Raw genomic sequence first — 21,224 nt, forward strand, 5'->3', positions numbered from 1 at the left:
ATGTAAATGCATAGAAAACTGGCTAAAAGATCATATTAAAAGAGCAGTGGTTAATGATTCATACTCTGAATAGTCTAGGGTTGTCAGTGATGTACCCCAAGGTTCAGTGTTGGGACCTTTACTTTTTAATATATTTGTAAATGATATAGGGTCTGGGATTAAGAGGCATGGAGGAGCTCAGCTATGAGGAAAGATTAGAGGAACTGAATTTATTCTCTCTTCAGAAAAGGAGATTAAGGGGCAATATGGTCAACATGTATAAATACATCAGTGGTTCATATAGTAAACTCGGTGTAGAGCTGTTCACCCTGAGGTCATCACAGAAGACAAGTGGGCACTCTTTACGTCTGGAGGAAAAGAAATGTAACCTCCAAATATAGAAAGGTTTCTTCACAGTGAGAGGTGTGAAAATGTGGAATAGACTCCCTCAAGAGTTGGTTCTGGCCAGCTCAGTGGATTGCTTTAAAAAGGGTCTGGATTCTTTCTTAGATACACAGAATATAACTGGATACTAACATTTATAGGTAAAGTTGATTCAGGACTTTTGTCTTTGTTCAGCTAGACCAGTGGTGGGCAACCTTTTTTTTCAACTGAGCCAAATCTCGCCAAAACCACGATTGAAATTTATTTTGAGAGCCACATTTTTAAAGACCTGGATTGTTTCTTAGATACACAGAATATAACTGGATACTAAGATTTATAGATAAAGTTGATCCAGGGAATATCCGATTGCCTCTCAGGGGATCAGGAAGGAATTTTTTCCCTGCAGGAGCAATTGGATCATGCTTTGCTAGGTTTTTATTTGCCTTCCTCTGGATCAACTGTTGGTATAGCATTATAACTTTTTTTTCTTTTAATGGTTGCACTGGATGGACTTTTGTCTTTTTTCAGCCAGACTAACTAAGTAACTATGTCAGCAGTCTCTGACCATCTCTTGTGTTATATCCACAGTCTCTGACTGTCGCTGACCATCTTCATGCCATTAGTCTTTGACTATATCCTGCTTTGTGTCTTGTGGCCCACCATTTCAAGAAAGTTGATCATCACTGAAATAAAGCTTTGGTGTTCTGGCTCCATGTGAAAGGGAGATCAGTACACCAAATTACACCCTAAACCAGAGGTCCTCAAACTGTGGCCTGCGGGCCAGATGACAAAGGCTAGACTAGAAAATACACTTTCTTTTTTTTGAGCAGCACCCAGCTGCATGCATTTAACTGGCCCTTGGGGCACAATTCCTCCCAGTGACACCGGGGGGGGGGTGATTTACTAAAACTGGAGAGTGCAAAATCTGGTGCAGCTGTGTATGGTAGCCAATCAGCTTTTAACTTCAGCTTGTTCATTTAAGCTTTCACAATAAAACCTGGAAGCTGATTGGTTTCTATGCAGAGCTTCACTAGATTTTGCACTCTCCAGTTTTAAGAAATCAGCCCCCAACTGTCCCAGTGACACCAAAGCTGCTGTTTTCCTACAACTGATACAAACAATAGGGGATTTTTTTTTTCTTCTACTGCCACCAACAATCTTCCAAGTACCAACCTCTGCTTTCTTTCTCAGATTCATCTGTCTGATACCTGACCTGAGCTTTGGACTCTTCGTTATGTCCTCTATCATTGCTGCCCGTTTCTGATTCCTCTGTACTCCTGCATCACTTTCACAATGGTTTTCATAGGTTGATATCCACATGTTGGGCAGTTAGTGAAAATCATGTTAGTGAAAATCAGCTGTGGTTACTTCATGACCCAGGGGATCCCACACTACCTGCTCTCCTGACAGCTCACTCCTTGAAAACCATCGAAAATAATTCAGGAATGCCAAATATTTAAGGCAGGGCACCATCTGGGTTTCTGACCTAATTCCCCTAGGCTTTAATGATTTTACAATTTCTAAAATTGTTCTGATGTAGGTGTGATGGGTTTACATTGTGCCAAGCCAGTTTCAAATAACTCTCTTAGACTGTCATTTTCTGCAGTTCCTAAAGTCTTACTGAGAGTGATAATTTTTTTTTATGCCATATTACTCATAACATTGGTATTTTGCTGTAATCCCTATCATAAGGGTTAATGTTTCTGCAGGAAATGTTGACTTAGAATTGTGTAACTGTGATCTTTGCAATCACAAAAGAAGGGGAGGATACAAAAAAGGGAACACATGTGAGAAGCTACATTTTAGTACACAACCTGACATTTTTATGACTAAATGGTTAAGGTGAGTTCTTGGAGTCCAACCCTTATTTTACATGCAGTGCGTTGACTGAGTGTAGAGCTGGTAGGACTACAATCAGCCCATCAGTCAGTGATGTTTCAATTCATAGAGCTTTTTGAAGTAACAGGCTGAAAGAGACAGGGTCAGGGAAAGAAAGAGAAAATGCTGGAGAGAAAGATTAGAAAAACTCATTGCGTACACTGTGTATATTTGCTAACTGCACTGCACAAAAACAGGTACTTCTGCAGACAAAGGCAAGAGGGTGGTTACAGAAAGGAGATGGATGGATAGATAGATAGATAGATAGATAGATAGATAGATAGATAGATAGATTCGATTAGAGTAAAAGAAAGGCTCCTATAAAGGGAGGGTGAAGTATCGAGAGGGAGGGAGGTGCAGCTCCACTATTCAGCTCATATTCTCTGCTGTTGCTATGGGAAGAAGACATTTCAACGCTCTCAAAGATACTTCGATTCCAGGGGTGGGAGAGGGAGGTTGGTGGGAACGGGATTCTGCCGGGTGGGAGGGAGAGCACTGCTTGTTAGGGCAAGCATAGGGCAGGACTGACACCTTCTGAAATCACACAAGAAGGAAAGGAATGAGACAGAAGGGGAATGAGGGTGGCTGAACGTAACATGTGCTGAGGAAAAAAAGAGGGGATGATGTGAGGCTCTACAGACCATATAGACAAGGAGACAGAAGCAGACGTAGAGGAAGAAAAGCAGTATTGCAGGGGAGATCAATTTTTAAATGGCTTGTAAAGCATAGACATTCTACAGGTGGAAGAATGAGTCAGAGGGTGCTATCTCTGTTCATTTGTCCTCCCACAGGACACGACTCATTCATTACACTCTTGATTTTGTCCCTTTTTTCTTCAGGTTTCCACATCAGCATGAAATTTTGCTATTCTGTACTGATTTTCTGCTTCTATTCATAACCGTTATACATTTGTACAGCTGTCTGTATTTTCCTGAACACAACTTTACATTCATGTATCTTGTTCCCTAGGTTATGTATTATTCCTACTGGCAGATTCCATAAGAAGCCTCTACACATCAGCTCCAATGGCAGGGGTAAGAAATTATAGGCCTCTGGGGTAGAAATGTGACAGGACCAGGAGCTCAAAAATAACTTTACAACACATTTTTAGTAGGGTTTTCTTTTCAGCTTTCTTTTGCTGTATATATTAGGTTTTTATTTACACAACTGTCCACATAGGTGAATATTTGTTTCTTTATAGATCCATATTGACACTCAGTGTTCAGAGGATTGTATTAGCTCATGCATAATAACGCTATTGTGTTCGGTAAAGAATGCAGCTTGTAACACACACCCAGCCAGCGTGGGCCAGAGGTGTGTTCTGTGACCACTAGATGTGCTTCATACAACACCCACCCTATGTAGTAATTACAGCCTCCCTTCACCGTAGAAGTGAATGATGGCTGCTGTGCAGGTGCCTAGGCACATGCACTGTGAACACTCACATATGTGCACAATAGACAATGAGCTAATAGGTTGGAATCTCAGACATATAGGTGGAATGCAACAAGTAACAATTACTGATAAGCCAAAACTCTTTAATGTCTGTATCTGACTCTAACATCTTGAATTTTCATTCTAGAACAAAGTATGTTGCAAGCCAGACCTATTCACTGGTAAGTAAATGATAATATTTTTCAGTCATTAATTATCGTCTGCTTACCACTTTTGCATGCTATTAGAAAAAAAATGTCTGATGTTAGCAATGTATTGTCCATTTTATGGGAGGATTCTCAAAATGGATCCTAGAATGGCCCACTACACCATATCATACATAGAAAAAAATTGTGTTATGATTCTCAAAGGGTATCCTAATCTACAGGAAACGGCCCCCAAAACCATGTCAAACATAGAACATTTGTTTGCCTGGTAGCACTTCAAAATCAACAGAATATATAAAACCCAACTGTAAAGTGTACACTTCAAATGTTTGTTTTGTATGTGATGTATCTTTTAGGCCCTTGTAGCTACATTTGTAGACCAGTCGTACACACTTTGCAGTCACCTATTGCTCTCTTACCAAAAATGAAAGAAAAGTAATGAAAGCTAAGATCTTAGTGGTTAGCACTTCCGCCTGGCAGCACTAGGGTCATTGGTTCGAATCCCAGCCAGGGCACCACCTCCCTGGAGTTTGCATGTTCTCCCTGTGCCTGCGTGGATTTCCTCCAGGTACTCTGGTTTCCTGCCACACTCCAAAGACATGCAGGTAAGTTAATTGGATCCTGTCTAAATTGTCCCTAGTATGTGTATGTGTGAATGTAAGTTAGGGACCTTAGATTGTACACCCCTTGAGGGTTAAGGACTGATGTGAATGTACAATATATATGTAAAGCACTGCGTAAATTGACAGCACTATATAAGTACCTGAAATAAATAATAATGTGTTATAATTTATATTACAACTTCAGTCTGGGTTTCCTCTATTAACATAATATTTATTTAATGCAGAGTATGGAAGGATAAAACTTTGCTCATGCTTTTTTGCTGCTTGTGTTCTTGATGGTAAGACCACCTGGTGACATCACTCCAACAGGAACAAAGCAGTAAGAACCCTGATACTTACAAATGTGCTTTTATTGCTGTCCTTGTCCTCATACCCATTGGAGAGGTGGTTATACCAAGAAAAATGTTTAAAAAATAGAAAACGTAGCAAAAATTAATGAAAAAATGCATAACCTACTGTGGTAGGATCTCATTTATATTAACATATCATATATTAAAACATACTTTATTGGGTCCCAATGTGTAGGTTTTGGTTTATGGAATTTTGCTTTAAATTGCAAAAGTCACCACCATAAAGTCATTAGAGATATATCCTATCATAATGTGTTATCCATAATTTGGTATGGTGTAACTTAAGATGGGACCATGTTAAGGATTTTATGGAATGAACAACAGTGTTTGATAATGAAAATACAGTAATCAGTACTTTTCCAAATAGGTTAGTAAAATACTTCCAACAAGTACACTCTCATCAAAATTTAAAATGATCTTTGTTATGTACAGTAAATGTAATAGATAAATCCTATGTTAAGCCATAAGTGTAGATTTATGTGAAATGCAATTTCAATAGCTATGCAATTGTTCAGTTTGTTATATTATGTTATACACTTTTATTTTTTATATGGAAGGTGATGGGGGTCTTCCTTTCTCTGGTGGCTCAGTGACTGTCCATCACATTTTTAGGGTCCAGTTTCCCTAGGCACTGTGATGTCTTTGTTGGATTATGCTTGGGGACAGCGGAAGTGTTTTCTGTGCTGCTATGTACATTCTTCATTGAACAATTGGGAGTTGGGGTAGTTAACTGCAGATGGCTCAATAGGAGACTGGACTGGGCATGTTGGGAGACCTCTACCTGGCTATGCTCTGCACCCTTGTTGCAGAGGTGTTGATTGTCCATCCACTCTGGTTTTTTTCCCTCTGCACATGTGTAAGATGTTTATCATGCAAGTGCGAGCTAGTTGGCAGAGTTATATGTGGTTTGCAAAGCTGTCATCTGGTGTTACATCATGGCCAGGCTCTACTTAGGGTACTTGTATAGGCAGCTTGAGGCCTTTTGGACAGTTGTGACTGGGAGACAGAAGTGTGGCCTAAATCATGGATAATAACCTCATAACACGGCCACGCTGTTTTCAAATCTGACAGATAGTACGGGGAACATGTAACATGTTCCAAAGGTGAACTTATCCTTTAACCCTAGAGATAGGCACACATAGGAATCTCCAAGGGTTAGAGGTGTGGCCAGGGCCACATAATATCCCAGTCAGATTAATGAAATGATGGAACACTGAACTGCATGTTCTTCCTGGAACTGTTATAACCTGTCTATACCCAATTGTGGCAATATGCTCTCCTCTTATGTTTCAGTTTGCAATAGAAGAAAAAATATTTTGTCAGATGTCTGCAAGTCTAGCTCTTACACTGTCTGCAGAATCTAAGGATTTGTGGCAAACAAATATTGCTTTGTAGAGCTTTAGGAGCTTTCTCTCAATGAAGAGGCAAAACTGGAGCAATTAATAGATAAACATATTCATATTTTCACTAAACATGAGTCTGACTATGGATACTCTGACTGCATCACATATGAAATCTTGACTGGGGACACACCCCTAATTCAGGAATGATAAAGGACTATTCTACCGCACCTGTATCAGAAAGTGAAAAAATTTTAGTATGTTAGGGTAAGGGGTCAAATAGAAAGTAAAAGCCCTCGGGTTTCATTTATAGTGTTAGTTGAAATGGAGATGGAACTATGTGATACCAATCCCTTGCCTAGAATTGAAGAGTCACTGGTAGTATTAGTGAAAGCTCAATTCTTCTTAACCCTAGATTTTCAAGCGGTTATTGGCAAATCTAACTAGATAGGCTTGTATCTTTTTTTCAACTTAACTATGCAGCTTTGTAAATCTCAGTAGCAGAAACGATTAGTGAAAAACTGTATAACCCCAATAGGATTGGTTCAATTCGAATGAATACCATTTGGACTAACAAATGCACCTGACACCTTCAAAGGCCAGCATTGGATCCTTGTGTGAACCTTTAAGAGATTTGATTGGCGAGCTGTCTCCTCCATCCTCTGGTTTGAAATGTGCCTACTTATTTACATACACATGATTCAGAGACTGGAAATGAGTAAGACATATCTTACTTGTGATGGTACATCGATTCCCCACAGATTACAGTTAAAACTTTACAATTATATCTGTATGGTCCTCCTGTGCTCTAGGTCCCCTATTAGTTTATACTAAAAAGCTGCTAGCACCTTACCATATATCCGATGGAAAATGACAAATTGAAGACTAATTGGTGCTGCGCTATCTCTAGGTGATAAATAAACTCCTGTGATGTTAATACCCCACACAGTGTACAAACTTGTAAATAAATATACATAAACCAAAAATTATTGAATAGAATGCACATGAAAACATCCAAATTGTGGATAATAGTGAATACCACCCAAACGTAAATTCCTCTCCAGAGTAGTAAGTATAGGAACAGCCAAAACTCCATACAGCTGTAAGGAATGTAAAAAAAAATGCTCCCATAGTGTAATAATGTTATGGATTTAATAAAAGAAACAATCAAATGCCCACTCACATGTAATGAATATCATATAAGTTTTAAACCACATGCTGTGGATGTACTTGCATGGGTTTGTACTGTAGTCCCAAGATGGCATACATCACACTAACACGTGACTTCCTCAGGGACGTCACGTCCCCTGAGGAAATAACGTGTTCGCGTGATGTAATGCGTAGGACGTGGTGACGTAATTTCCTGTGCGGACGCCATCTTGGGACTTCAATACAAACCCATGCAAGTACACCCACAGCATGTGGTTTAAAGCTTATATGATATTCATTACATGTGAGTGGGCATTTGATTGTTTCTTTTATTAAATCCATAACACTATTACACTATGGGAGCATTTTCTTTTACATTCCTTCTGGCTGTATGAGTTTTGGCTGTTCCTATACTTACTACTCTGGAGAGGGTTCCTGCTGTGCTGATATCCACCAGTGAGGGGGATTGACCCATCTGCTGACCTGATATCTGTGGAAGTGGATCCTGGTTCCTGGTTGATGCGATAATATATGAGAAAGGCTTTTTGGCCCTGCAGGGTCACTTCATGGACGTGAGGGGGCATTTCGCCTAGTGTTGGATTTTATTACATTGCATATTCACCTTCACAATACCAGCACTATCTAAGAACTACAAGACAACTTCACTGTCTTTAGGTGTAAAACTTTACAATATCTTTTGTATTATTATATTGAATACTCTTTGGATTAAAAAAAAAAAAGATTTTGGAGGGGGTTTACTTTTTGTGGACCTATACTTACTTTGTTTGATAGAATTTATTATATGTAAAGGTGTGGCACTTCCATGGGTGCAAAGTTTGCACCCACCAATGCCAAACTACATATGAGCTGTTGGGGGGAGTTCCACGTCTTTAATAGCAATCTCAGTAGGTCCCTATGGTTTTTTCCAAGTATATAGATGACTCTATTTTTAAGCCCCCTTCCAGTGCTAGCACAATTAGGCCATATCTACCATTCACCTCAGCACACCACATTATTGCTTTCTTCAGAGTGCCCACATGTGCCCCAGATCTTTTGCAACTATAGCAGAGCCCCTGGTTATATGCTATCTTGTGCTGCCAGATAGCCATGTTAGGGATGTTGCCAGTCAGAATCGTAGACACCACCCCAATATGGTGCTGTTGGAGCCAGTCACACAGCACCTATCTCTTGGACTAGCTTTCCTATGTAATGCACAGCCATATTGCTTTTTTGGTAATTTTGTGGGTGTGACTACAAATGAGTGTGTGATATTGTGGGAATGGTTAAAAGTGGACATGATCAGTAGTATGTCTTCAGATTTAATTTTGGAAATCTGGTAACAATAAGTTGCAGAACATAGTCTCTGCTGGAGACTAAACCTGTTCAAATTTGAAATTAGGAAAGAGACTCATTTATTATTACTGTTATAAATACAGTATCATTTCTCCCTTTTGTATGTAATCTGGTGATCCTGGAATGTGCTTGCTGGTAATGCTGGAACACACTGTTTGTTGCCACTCAAACATAGAAAAGCCTAATGTTAAAATTGGAAATACTAACACTAAGAAGTTTTTCTCAACCAACGATCTGATTGAAACATGGCATGCAAGTGAGAATGTAATTGGTGATGCAAAATGATAATTAAGTAAATGTAAACTCCTACAATACAGTGTCTTTAAAAAGGATTCATACCCCTTGAAATGTTCAACATTTTGTCATATTACAACCAAAAATGGAAATGTATTTTAGTGGGATTTTATGTAATAGATCAACACAAAGTGGTACATAATTGTGAAGTGGAAGAAAAATGATAAATGGTTTTCAAAATATATTACAAATAAATATCTGAAAAGTGTGGCATGCATTTGTATTTAGCCCCTCTGAGTCAATACTTTGTAGGACCACTTTTTGCTGCAATTACATCTGCAAGTCTTTTTGGGTATGTCTCTACCAGCTTTGCACATCTAGAGAGTGAAATGTTTACCCATTACTCTTTGCAAAATAGCTTAAGCTCTGTCAGATTGGATGGAGTGAGTCTGTGAACAGCAAATTTCAAGTCTTGCCACAGATTGCCAATTGCCAATTGGATTTAGGTCTGCACTTTGACTGGGCCAGTCTAACACAAGAATATGCTTTGATCTAAACCATTCTATTGTAGCTCTGGCTGTATGTTTAGGGTCATTGTCCTTCTGGAACCTCCGCCCCAGTCTCATGTCTTTTGCAGACTCTAACAGGTTTTCTTTTATGATTCCCATGTATTTGGCTCCATCCATCTTCTCATCAACTCTGACCAGCTTCCTTGTCCCCTGCTGAAGAAAAGCATCCCCACAACATGATGATACCACCGCCATGTTTTACGGTGGGGATGGTGTGTTTAGGGTGATGTGCAGTGTTAGTTTTCCGCCACACATAGTGTTTTGCTTTTAGGTCAAAAAGTTAAATTTTAGTCTCATCCAGCCAGAGCACTTTCTTCCACATGTTTGCTGTGTCCCCCACATGGCTTCTCACAAACTGCAAATAGGACTTCTTTTGACTTTCTTTCAACAATGGCTTTCTTCTTGCCACTCTTCCATAACGGCCATATTTGTGGAGTGCACGATTAATAGTTGTCTTGTGGACAGATTCTCCCACCTGAGCTGTGGATCTCTGCAGCTCTTCCAGAGTTACTATGGGCCTCTTGGCTGCTTCTCTGATTAATGCTCTCCTTGCCCAGCCTGTCAGTTTAGGTGGACAGCCAAGTCTTGGTAGGTTTGCAGTTATGCCATACTCTTTCCATTTTTAGATGATGGATTAAAACAGTGTTCCGTGAGATGTTCAAAGCTTGGGATATTTTTTATAACCTAACTCTGCTTTAGCCACTTCAAGTCCGGATTTTTATTTTTTTTGCTATGTAAATGAAAAAGTCCAAAAATTTTGAAAAAAAGTGTTTTCATCATAAATAAATTTCATCATAAATCTTGTCCAAAATGTATTCTGTTATCTGTTTAGTAAAAAAAAATAACCTAAATTAGTTTACAACCAAAAATTATAATTTTAAACATTTTTTTTTACATTTTTATTTTTTTATATTATTATTTATTTATTTATTTATTTTTTACATACTATCACCTTTATGGGTGTAAAAGCAATCAGTGTAAAAAAAAAAAAAAATCTTCATCACCCCCCACAAGTAGTACAGTGTCACCATGGTGGGGTGTGATGAAGATTTTGTTTTGTTTTTTTTACACTGATTGCTTTTACACCCATAAAGGCTGTAAAAGCAATCATTTCTCCTTCTCTCTGGCTGCATTCTTGCAGCCATTGAGAACTACTATGTGAGCTGTGATTGGTCACAGCTTGTCACATGGTACAAGGCTGTTGGGAATATTCATATTTCACACGTAGTAAGCAATGATGTCAGAAGTGACATCTTGTTTACTATTCTACATGTGATCACTGATTGGCCAATCAGTGATCACATGATCGGGACCTTGCACAGAGGTCCTGTCGACGACTGGTGTTCCACTGTGTCTGGAGGACACAGCGGGCACCGGAGCACGGTGCTGCACGCTCCCAGGGAGCTTGCAGAAGCTGGGGGCGGGGAGGCCATTTATAAATGGCCAGCCGACCCTGCACTTCCACGGCCGGACGGGAGGTGGTTAACTTCTCCTCAACTTTATCCCTGACTTGTCTGGTGTGTTCCTTGGCCTTCATGTTGCCATTTCTTCACTAATGTTCTCTAACAAATCTCTGAGGGATTCACAGAACAGTTGTATTTAAACTGAGATTAAATTACACACAGGTGCACTCTATTTTTTAATGGGGTGACTTCTGCAGGCAATTGGTTCTACGAGATTTTAGTTAGGGATATCAGAGTAAAGGGGGCTGAATACAAATGCACGCCACACTTTTCATATATTTATTTGTAAAAAAATTTTGAAACCATTTATCATTTTCTTTCCACTTCACAAATATGTGCTGTCGCAAAGGTGCGCACCAGAGACTGACGCAGTCCGCCATTTTGTTAAGAATCTCCATGTTCTCCCTCATTCTTCCCCCACCCTTCCTGAGAGGCCCAGCGACATGTGGCCAGTATGTGTGTGAGTTAGGAATGTCACAGGAGGGTCATAGGAGCTATAAAAGCCCCCAAGGGAGTCGGAGCCTCTCTGTCCACAGAACCTGCAAATTGTAACACCTCGTGAGAGATAAGGCAAGCTTTCTCAGGAGTTGAGAGAGATTCCAACCTAATAAAACCTAACTCAGCGTAGGTGACAGAATCAGATAACCTCTGTTAAATCCATTTTTTCCCTATGTCTCATATCTTGGAATATGAGAGACTTACATAAAAACCGAGCATATCGCCAGATGGGCTAAGAGAAGCCGAACATTTTGGTAGGTCACTTGTCTCGGACACATAGGAAAGCAGAAAAATAGATCTCGTGAACCGTGCAGTGCACACTTTCATAATTCATATCTAATTAATCCTCAGACCTGTCTGCATAATAGTCTACCCGCGGGTGGAATGTCCCTTGTGCAGATGGACAGTTATGGACCAAAATATGAGTTATGGGAGATTTGTGCTCTAGTTGAGGCATCCACCCATATCTCCACGCCCTAAGCGGGGATTGGTCCTTGATTTCAGAAACACCCCCTGTTGGGGACTACAAAATAGGCTGTCAGGCCTAAGAGTGTAAGTTGAAGACGTCTCCCATTTTAACATCAATACCACCTGGGAAGACCCCTGCCTTTTGCTCTGAAACTTGGATCTGCTAACCCAGGACTTTTGCAAGTACCTTAACCCTTTCACCTCTCTCTGATATCTCTTTGCTGTGCTGTTGGTCTCTGTATGTTTATATATATATATCTTAGTGACATCTTTTTCTATAAATATTTTTATTGCACCCGTTTGACCTTTTAGTAATAAATCTTTCCTTCTGAAAGTGTTGAACTGTTTCTATAGCGCTTTATTGCAATTTACGAATTCCTGCCTCTTGTCAAGGTCCTACCTTTCCCCTGAGGTTATGTTACTCCATGTGCTGGCGTCCATCTTGGATTTCTGCTGAGCATGGTGGGAATCCTTTTATGCCTTCAGGTCTCTGAGGTCCATCCCCCAGAGGGGTGTGGCTGATGACATATAAGCCTGTGGTCCGCACATGCTCTTTGCACTTGTGTCTTGTGTCTTTGTGTTGCTATTACTCTGTTCTGACTCTCGTGACTCTCCTGGAATCTGACTCGGCTTGTGACTCGACTATTCTTTGCGTTCTCCTTTGATCTGACCCTCTGTTGCTGAACCCGGCTCGTGACCTGTGATTCTCGTCTGCTGTCCTGTATCGTTTTGTCCCGTTGTTGTTGACCCGGCCTGCCTGACTACTCTTTTGTCTTTTCCACCAGCTACACGCCATTGGCGGCGGCCATTACCGCAGCTGAGGTGTCTCGGGGGCCATGACCTGGTTCCTGGCTGCGTCAAGTCCATCCCCACCATCAGGGGCCCTGGTGAAGGGCAGCCTGGGACTTAGACTCCGCGCCCTGAGGGACTTCGGTCTGCGGGTGGTGGTTGTCGTCAGCCAGTGCGTTACATTGTTAGGCCTGCCTGTCCGTTCCTCGGCCCCTGCCCTGACACCTCTAAAGAAACGCTACTGTGTTTGTTTAACCCTCTGTATAATCGGCCTGCGAGGACCATATTATGCAGACTATTATCTCAACCATTACAGTGTTTTAGCTGATAGCGCCGAGTTTCCTCTTTCTCTGTACAAAAAGCAGGTGGTGGCAGTGTGAAGGGTTAATTGCGTAATTAACCTGACCCAGTAACAATTGCTCAGGCTGCCGGTACATCGCTTTGTGGTCCATTAGCTGGAATATCGTTGTGCATGGTGCAGCTAAGTGTGGCATTGTTACGCACGTCACGTCGCGGTTTTAGATTGACTAGTCCTTCGGTCACGAGTTTGGTGAGAAGGTCTGGGGTCTGACGCCGCGATCATGACATGTGCTACTTTGTGTTGATCTATCACATAAAATCCCAATGCAATACATTTACATTTTTGGTTGTAACATGACACAATGTGGAAAAATTCAAGGGGTATGAATACTTTTTCAAGTCACTGTACATTCATCTTACTTGTTCCCTTTTGGTCTGTTAAATATACCATTGAGAGTGTTTTATTATATCTGCTCAACAAGTTTAAAAAAGGCTAATTATACAGCCAGAAATCTTGTGAGCTAATAACTTCCTCTATTCTCTACCTCTGGACTGTTATCATTTAGCATTGTTCCTGCTTTCTCAGTAGACTACAGAACACCTCCCCTTTACATATGCTTTTATTGCCCTGGTAAGTGTGGAAAAAGCCTGCCAAGGTGAAATGGGCCTTACTCATCTGTTTTCAAGTGCAGACCAGTTGACCAATGACAAGGCATCAGTCACATGGACTCTTCTGAAGGGGCTTGGGGCCCTGATAAGCAAGTATTGACAGTCACTTAATTGCTCTGCCTTACCAGTCCACCTTTACCATAGACTTCCTTGCGACTGGTGCACAATTTACCAGGAAAGAACAGTTTACAAGACTTAAGAAGAAAGATAATTATTTTACATTCCTTCTAATATATTTTTATTGTCCAGACTTAATGTAGGACAGATTATGACCACTTTCAGCTCCTACAATCAAGGCATTAAAAAGACACAGCTTGCCCCTTTGCTTCTGAAATCTATTGCCACATGATGAACAGTCCCTAGTTACATTTATAGTGAGATGTGGAAATGTACACATTGCACCAGTTAGTTCTGAGTTACATCCTGTCATATACATTTTCACCAAAGCAGCAATGATACTGTATGTGTCATGTGCCTCCATGAGCAAAGTTTATTCATCTTGCTCTATTGTGTTTTAGGATTTTTATTGAGCCATGGCTATAGAACCATTTATATATTTGAACTGCAAATGTTTTGAAACCACTATATATTTCCAGTATTAACTTGCAACATTTCTTCTAGTTGGCGTGTGTTTAGCAATCGCTGTTCTATGTATTGTTGGCATTACGTTCATAAGCATGGGTAAGTGTAACGTGAATAATGTAATTCAAAATAGATGACATACTTGTGCAAATAATGCATTAAATTCCAAAAGCAGAGTGGTACTAATGGGTACTGCCTCTTCTTTTTCTCTCTTGCTTCCATACAGGGGCATTATACATGGATAAGTGCACGCTGGAAAGACATATCCCTATCTATGTACTAGTGCAAGGAGTAATCTTCCTTCTAATGGGCTGCACGCTCACAATCTTACTTTCGAGTGACAAGTTAATGTTGTTTTTCCTATTGATTTGCACGTTGTCTACCTTCTGGTTCTGCTGGCTGATCACAGGTAGGAATTAAGTCAAACTAAGCTAATGGGTGAAAAATTCTGATTGTGTAGTAAATAAAAATGATAAAATATATATGATAAAATATGAAAGGGTAAATCATGACAATATTTGATATATCGATCATGCATTGCGGGCAGGCCTCTGCATACTAAGAGCTTGCCCATAAACATTTAACTGCCTACGTTATGAGAGCTGAATATAGGGACATTAAAAATAAATGTAAGTAAAGATCCATGGGGATTTTCAACCTAAATTAAAACCTCTTGCCTCTTCTTTTTAATATTGGTTTGAACTTTTTATTGGTTGAACTGAATGGATGTCTTTTTTCACCCAGACTAACTATGCAACTATGTAGTGTGGAGGGTATGTCCATATGTCCATTACCTGGAAATCCTTTGTGAAAAATAGGATGCTTGGCCCACTTCCTGTTTAGATGGACTGATAGGAAAGCTTTTCATAGACTCAAAAGGAAACATTTATTATTTTGCAGATTTCCAATTCTCAGATGTGGTGGCTGTATTAATTTTCTTTTCTTGGGTTTCTTTCTTTAATTTTAACTGGGCAATCCTGCCAGCAAGTCTGTTGTTTTTCAACAGAATAAGCTCTCTTGCAGAAAATAACAGTTGGAGGGTTGAGGCACATTAGTGGAACTTTTAAGGTATACTTTAAAGTATAACTAAAGGCAAAACTTTTCTTTTAGTTTTCATTTTAAGTTTTGAATAAAAAGGAAAAGGATTAGAACATCTGTCAGGTTTTTATTGCTGCCTGTGTTCCTGTTGGGGAGATCCATCCCCTCTATTTGTCCTGTTTACCATTATCATTGAAAGTAAAATAAATTCTCAAAGTTTAGGTTGTCCCCAAAAGAGGGGAAATCTTCTAATGGGGACACTCACTCTAGTGACCCTGGTGACAAGCAGGGATTCCCACCCATTGGAGGAATTTCTTCTCACTTCCTATTGTGGTTAAGAAACAGGAAGTTAATATAAATCTAACCAATGGGAAACATGGAAAAAAATGACAGTGGTATAGCCCTCCCTTACTCTATTTAATATAGTAAAAATAGTTTTGCCTATAGTTTTACTTTAAGACTTGAAATTTCTCATTTATGTGCGTACATTTAGATGTACCAAACCCCTGAATATCCCCCAGGGACTATCCAATAGCATTCTTGGGGATCAGGAAGAATGTTTTCCCCCCACTGGAGCTAATTGGACCAGGCTTCAAAGGGTTTTTTGCCTTCCTCTGGATCAACTGTTGGTATAGGTTTCTATATATGGAGGTTTTCTATGTATTTATTTCTATGTATTTATTTAGAGCTGACTATGTAACTTGCAGTGGCTGCCTAAAGGATGACTCATTTGTGGCTAGAATTCCAAGTCAGCATAGTTATATATTAGGAACCATAGCATACCTAAATTAGCGATGGTGTTTCAACGCACTACCAATTGATATATCAGACAGGAAGCAGATAGCCTGTTTTTGTCACGTAACTAAGCATGCATCCATTTAGCTGCCAGACTAGAGCTACATTTTATTTTTTTGTCACGTTAGTAAACATGTTTTATATTTCTCATGTTCATTTATTTCTCTTCTAGGAAGTATATGGGTTTTCACCCACTATATCTCCTACCACGGACAATGCCATGAAGTCTTGTACCTTTTTGCATTTTGGACTCTTATTGTACAGTACATTGGGCTGTGCATAACCTTTCTGGTGTTAATCATTTACTGTTGCTTCTTCTGTATCATGGTTTGGGCTTGCATGGCGGTTCATGGTTAAAGACCAGGAACAAGAAAAACTTGAGTTGCTCACTAAGTCAACCACCATGGCCTTTGGTATGAAGTGCTGAAACTTAAGGAGATGAATGGGAAAACACAGAATTGCCGTGGCTTTTGAAATTGAAGGAGAGCATCGTGAAATTGGAGATTTGTCCCCAAAACAAAACAGTGGTTAACGTACATCCTTGCTTATACTCTACAAAGTATAAAAAGCCACTGGATAAAGAAGGGCTCAATTTTAATTAGAAGGTAGCAATTCTGCTATTTTTTGGCTTTTTGTTGTTACTAGCTGGGAATAATACAGCAATATACTCAGTGACCAAAATAAGCTCTGGGGAGAATGCTGCCAATGCTGAGCTGAGCATATACCCAGCTTGATACACAATCAATCGAGAGGTAAATATGTGGAATATGGATTTTTGAATGAATGTAAGGAAGTATGGAAGCTTTCCAAAGGCCTTGACATCTCAACACTGTGCATGAATGCTACTGATGCCATCAGCACTAGGATGGCTTCTCGTGGAAAAAACACAAAGAAAACCTTAACTGCATGCTGCATTTTGGTAAAGAGGTTTTTAAATGACTACATGAAACCAGCATAATTATCTTTTTTCCTTTTTTGCAATTTTCATTGTCTATCACCTGTACAGAGACTGTAACTGACCTTTAAAGTCAGTGTGCAGAAATCCGCAATTAAAACAGCCATCTAATATGATTGGGATTTGAAAAATGTAAATGACTGGATATCCTTGAAGGCAAAAATATCAAATGATATTTAATTTCTGCTGCTGTTATATAATAACATTTAAAAGAGAGAATCCTGCTTTACACGAATAGCTTATTAGCCTCATTGGTTTACAGCTTGGCCTTAAAAATTTTACAGTTATGAACTATACAAAATGAAGCACAGTGCCTTCATGTTCTGCTGTCAGCCCCAATGATTTTCTTTCTGTAAATTTTTTTATCATCTTCAAACTACTTTACCTAAAACAGCAGATTGTACATAATTAAGCTATTCAAATTATTTTGCATTTGATGAAATATATTGTTAATAAGTATTAAATATTCAATGAGTTGGTATAAAAATTGCCAAATTACTGAAGCAGGATAAGATCTGGATGTAAAGATGGCAGAACAGGACACCCACAAAATTTTTAGTGCAATTTTTTTGTTTTGTTAACAGAGGGGAGCGTTCCAACAGACACAGTGGGGTTTATTTACTAAAGCTGGAGAGTCCAAAATCAGACTCCCTTCTGCATAGAAACCAATCAGCTTCTAACCTCAGCTTGTTCAATGAAGCTTTGGCAATGAAACTTGGAAGCTGATTGGTTTCTATGCAGAAGGGAGTCTGATTTTGGACTCTCCAGCTTTAGTAAATAAACCCCAATGCATCAGTGGACTTACTGTTCTATGCAAGGATGGGTCAATTATGCACACCTGGATAAATGCACAGTAGATTCATCCTTACCATCACAGCTTAAGTGTTTTTGTTCACTCTATCCCTCTCTTGTCTTTCCAGTTTTTACCAGTTTTCAGTAGATGGTGCAGGCTTTGGTGTGCAGATGCCCATATCCTAAAAAAACTGCTATACTTTTGCTATTTGAAGGATAAGTGCATCTTTGTAGCATGAAACTCCATACATGCCCCTTTGCCCCTTTCTGCAAAACTGTCATGTACCGACACTCTTATATGGTAGGAGGCTCAGGCATGCACAGTACTGCAAAAATTCCAGCCCTGGACTTTAATAAACAGCAGGCATGTAGGCATGTATTGTGAGAAAGGTACAGTTGTGTTCAAAATAATAGCAGTATGTTGAAAATAGTGAATAAAGCTCAAAATCCTTCTAATAGCTTTTATTTCCATACACACAAATGCATTGGGAACACTACACATTCTATTCCAAATCAAAACATGAAGAAAAATAGATCAAATTTGTGTTGTTCCTCTAAAAAAATGGAAGAAAAGTGAATATTAGACTGTTCAAAAAAATAGCAGTGTTCTTCTTTACAAACTCAAACATTCACTATATAAACTGAAAAATGTTTGAAGATTTTGCTTTCCTTTGAATCACTTAATTAATATTTAGTTGTATAAGCACTGTTTCTGAGAACTGCTGTACATCTGTGTTGCATGGAGTCAACCAACTTCTGGCACCTGTGAACAGGTATTCCAGCCCAGGATGATTGGACTACATTCCACAGTTCTTCTCTATTTCTTGGTTTTTGCCACAGAAACTGCATTTTTTATGTCACCCCACAAGTTTTCTATTGGATTAAGATCCGGGGATTGGGATGGCCACTCCATAACGTCAATCTTGTTGGTCTGGAACCAAGATGTTGCACGTTTACTGGTGTGTTTGGGGTCGTTGTCTTGCTGGAACACCCATTTCAAGGGCATTTCCTCTTCAGCATAAGGCAGCATGACCTCTTCAAGTATTCTGATGTATTCAAACTGATCCATGATCCCTGGTATGCGATAAATAGGCCCAACACCGTAGTATGAGAAACATCCCCATATCATGATGCTTGCGCAACCATGCTTCACTGTCTTCACAGTGTACTGTGGCTTGAATTCAGCATTTGGGGGTCGTCTGACAAACTGTCTCCGGCCACTAGACCCAAAAAGAACAATCTTACTTTCATCAGTCCACAAAATGTTGCGCCATTTCTCTTTAGGCCAGTCAATGTGCTCTTTGGCAAATTGTAACCTCTTCAGCACACGTCTTTTTTCAACAGTGGGACTTTGTGGGGGCTTCTTGCAGATAGCTTGGCTTCACTTAGGCGTCTTCTAATTGTAACAGTACTCACAGGGAACTTTAGACCTTCTTTGATCTTCCTGGAGCTGATTGTTGGCTGAGTCCTTGCCATTTTGGCTATTCTTCTATCCATTCGAATGGTAGTTTTTCGTTTTTTTCCACGTCTTTCAGGTTTTGGTTGCCATTTTAAAGCATTTGCGATTATTTTAGCTGAGCAGCCTATCATTTTCTGCACTTCTTTATATGTTTTCCCCTCTCCAATCAACTTTTTAATCAAGGTACGCTGTTCTTCTGAACAATGTCTGGAACGACCCATTTTCGTCAGAATTTCAGAGAGAAATGCACTGTAACCAGCATGTTCAACTTTTGCTGCCTTCGTTCCTTAAATAAGGGCAATAATTGCCACCTGTTTTTCAAAGAATGAATGACCTCACTAATAGAACCCCGCACTGCTATTATTTTGAACATGCCCCTTTCAATTAGTGATTCAATTACACAGAATCAGCAGCATGCATGTCATGACTGTTGGGTCTGTTGGATTTCTATTACTCTACTACACCTGCTAGTAAATTATTTGCCGTGTAGAAATATAATTTCTACCATAAACAGTGATTGATCAGGTTAGTGATGTCTGACTGCAAGTCCCTATATGTGGCCCCTCTTTCACAAATCATATGATTTGCGAAAATGAAAGAGGGAAGGCAAATGGAGTTCAAGTTCTAAAGGTGCAATTATGCTTTAGGATGAAATAGCTAGAACAATGCATAGTGGGCATTTAAACTAACTGATCTAACATTAGGAAAACTGCACACAATTACCATGATGGAAGGAAATAATTAACAAGTATTAAATGCCAACACCACAATTGATCTTTATTTCATTTGAACGTGGTTACTAGCAGTCTGAATCTGGAGTCCAGTGGCATAATATCTACATTGAACCAAAAGCCTCAGTTCTGATGCGCTGCTTTAGTTATTGCAATACTAGATCATAGTTTTGTATTGTCTTTATAGATTCTACAGAATATACTTCATAACAAATAATTTGGAATCTAACTTCAAGAGAGTAATGTCTTTATTATGAAAGGGACCTTAGAGGGAAAATGTCTTGATACTAGAATCCTTGAGAAATATAAGAAATCAGCTGGTGTTTCATCCTGTTACAACTACAAAAAAACGGAATTATTCATTTTGGGTGGACTGCACTTAATACATCATACCTGTTCAAAATTAGTTTGAAATGTAGGTCATATTAGCTTAAAGACAAAATTATGTCTTCTATCAAGAAGTAGAGATATGTTGTAAGAAAATATAGCAAGCACTACAATGAACACCTGTCAGCAGGATAGAATAAAGACAGCTTTTCATTTTCCTGTAAATCCTATAAGCTTAAAGACAAAATTATGCCTTCTATCAAGAAGTAGAGATACATTGTAAGAAAAATATGGCAAACACTATAATGAACACCTGTCAGCATTATAGAATAAAGACAGCTTTTCATTGGCTGAAACAATCGTATGTACCTAAAAAAATAAAAGTCTATTTTGCTGACAATAATATATGACAATGTTCAATGGTTTGAAATTAAACAATATTTTGGTGCAGGTTTGTCAACTTTGGTCTTATTGCATCCTATTGTGTCAGCATAGTTGCCCTTAAAATGCAAGGTTTACCTATTTTAAATGATTACAGTTACATTCTTACTAAAACACCTCTCACATTCACTTGCCTCAAATGTTCTTATGATTCCTTTGGGCTTTTTTTTCATCATTTTATTTATTAACTATTCATTCAACTTTTTGGAAATGGTTATGCAGATCACTAAGAAACACATGCAGATCACTAAGAATGTATTTACTAAAGCGGGTTCACTCAGAATCTTGTGCACTTCTGCATGGAAACCAATCAGCTTACAGGTTTTAATGCTAAAGCTTAATTGAATAAGCTGAGGTTAGAAGCTGATTGACTACCATGCAGAGGTGCACAAAATTCTGAGTCAATCAGCTTTAGTAAATCTCAGTGTGTTAAATGATATTCTAGCATTTGGATATA

General features: G+C 39.2%; 1 protein-coding gene across 4 annotated transcripts in view; it reads left to right on the forward strand.

Annotated features, from left to right (window-relative positions):
* Window positions 1-20,776, forward strand: part of LOC149440825 (uncharacterized) — a 78,149-nt gene extending 57,373 nt beyond the window's left edge. Inside the window, exons 1-6 of one of the 4 annotated variants that reach the window (XM_089658046.1) lie at window positions 2,618-2,696; window positions 3,211-3,275; window positions 3,824-3,857; window positions 14,269-14,328; window positions 14,456-14,638; window positions 16,235-20,776. In XM_089658046.1, the coding sequence (XP_089514172.1) occupies window positions 2,636-2,696; window positions 3,211-3,275; window positions 3,824-3,857; window positions 14,269-14,328; window positions 14,456-14,638; window positions 16,235-16,419 (588 nt within the window). In that variant the 5' untranslated portion in view covers window positions 2,618-2,635 and the 3' untranslated portion in view covers window positions 16,420-20,776. Of the gene's footprint in view, window positions 1-2,617; window positions 2,697-2,720; window positions 2,867-3,210; window positions 3,276-3,823; window positions 3,858-14,268; window positions 14,329-14,455; window positions 14,639-16,234 lie in introns of those variants that run through there. The other 3 variants (XM_089658047.1, XM_089658048.1, XM_089658049.1) reach the window with 3 other exon arrangements.
* The last annotated feature ends 448 nt before the right edge of the window (window positions 20,777-21,224 follow it).

This window comes from Staurois parvus, unplaced genomic scaffold, assembly GCF_062004578.1.
Source record: "Staurois parvus isolate SC_StPar_1 unplaced genomic scaffold, SC_StPar_1.0 ptg001051l, whole genome shotgun sequence".
NCBI classification, from domain to species: Eukaryota; Metazoa; Chordata; class Amphibia; order Anura; family Ranidae; genus Staurois; species Staurois parvus.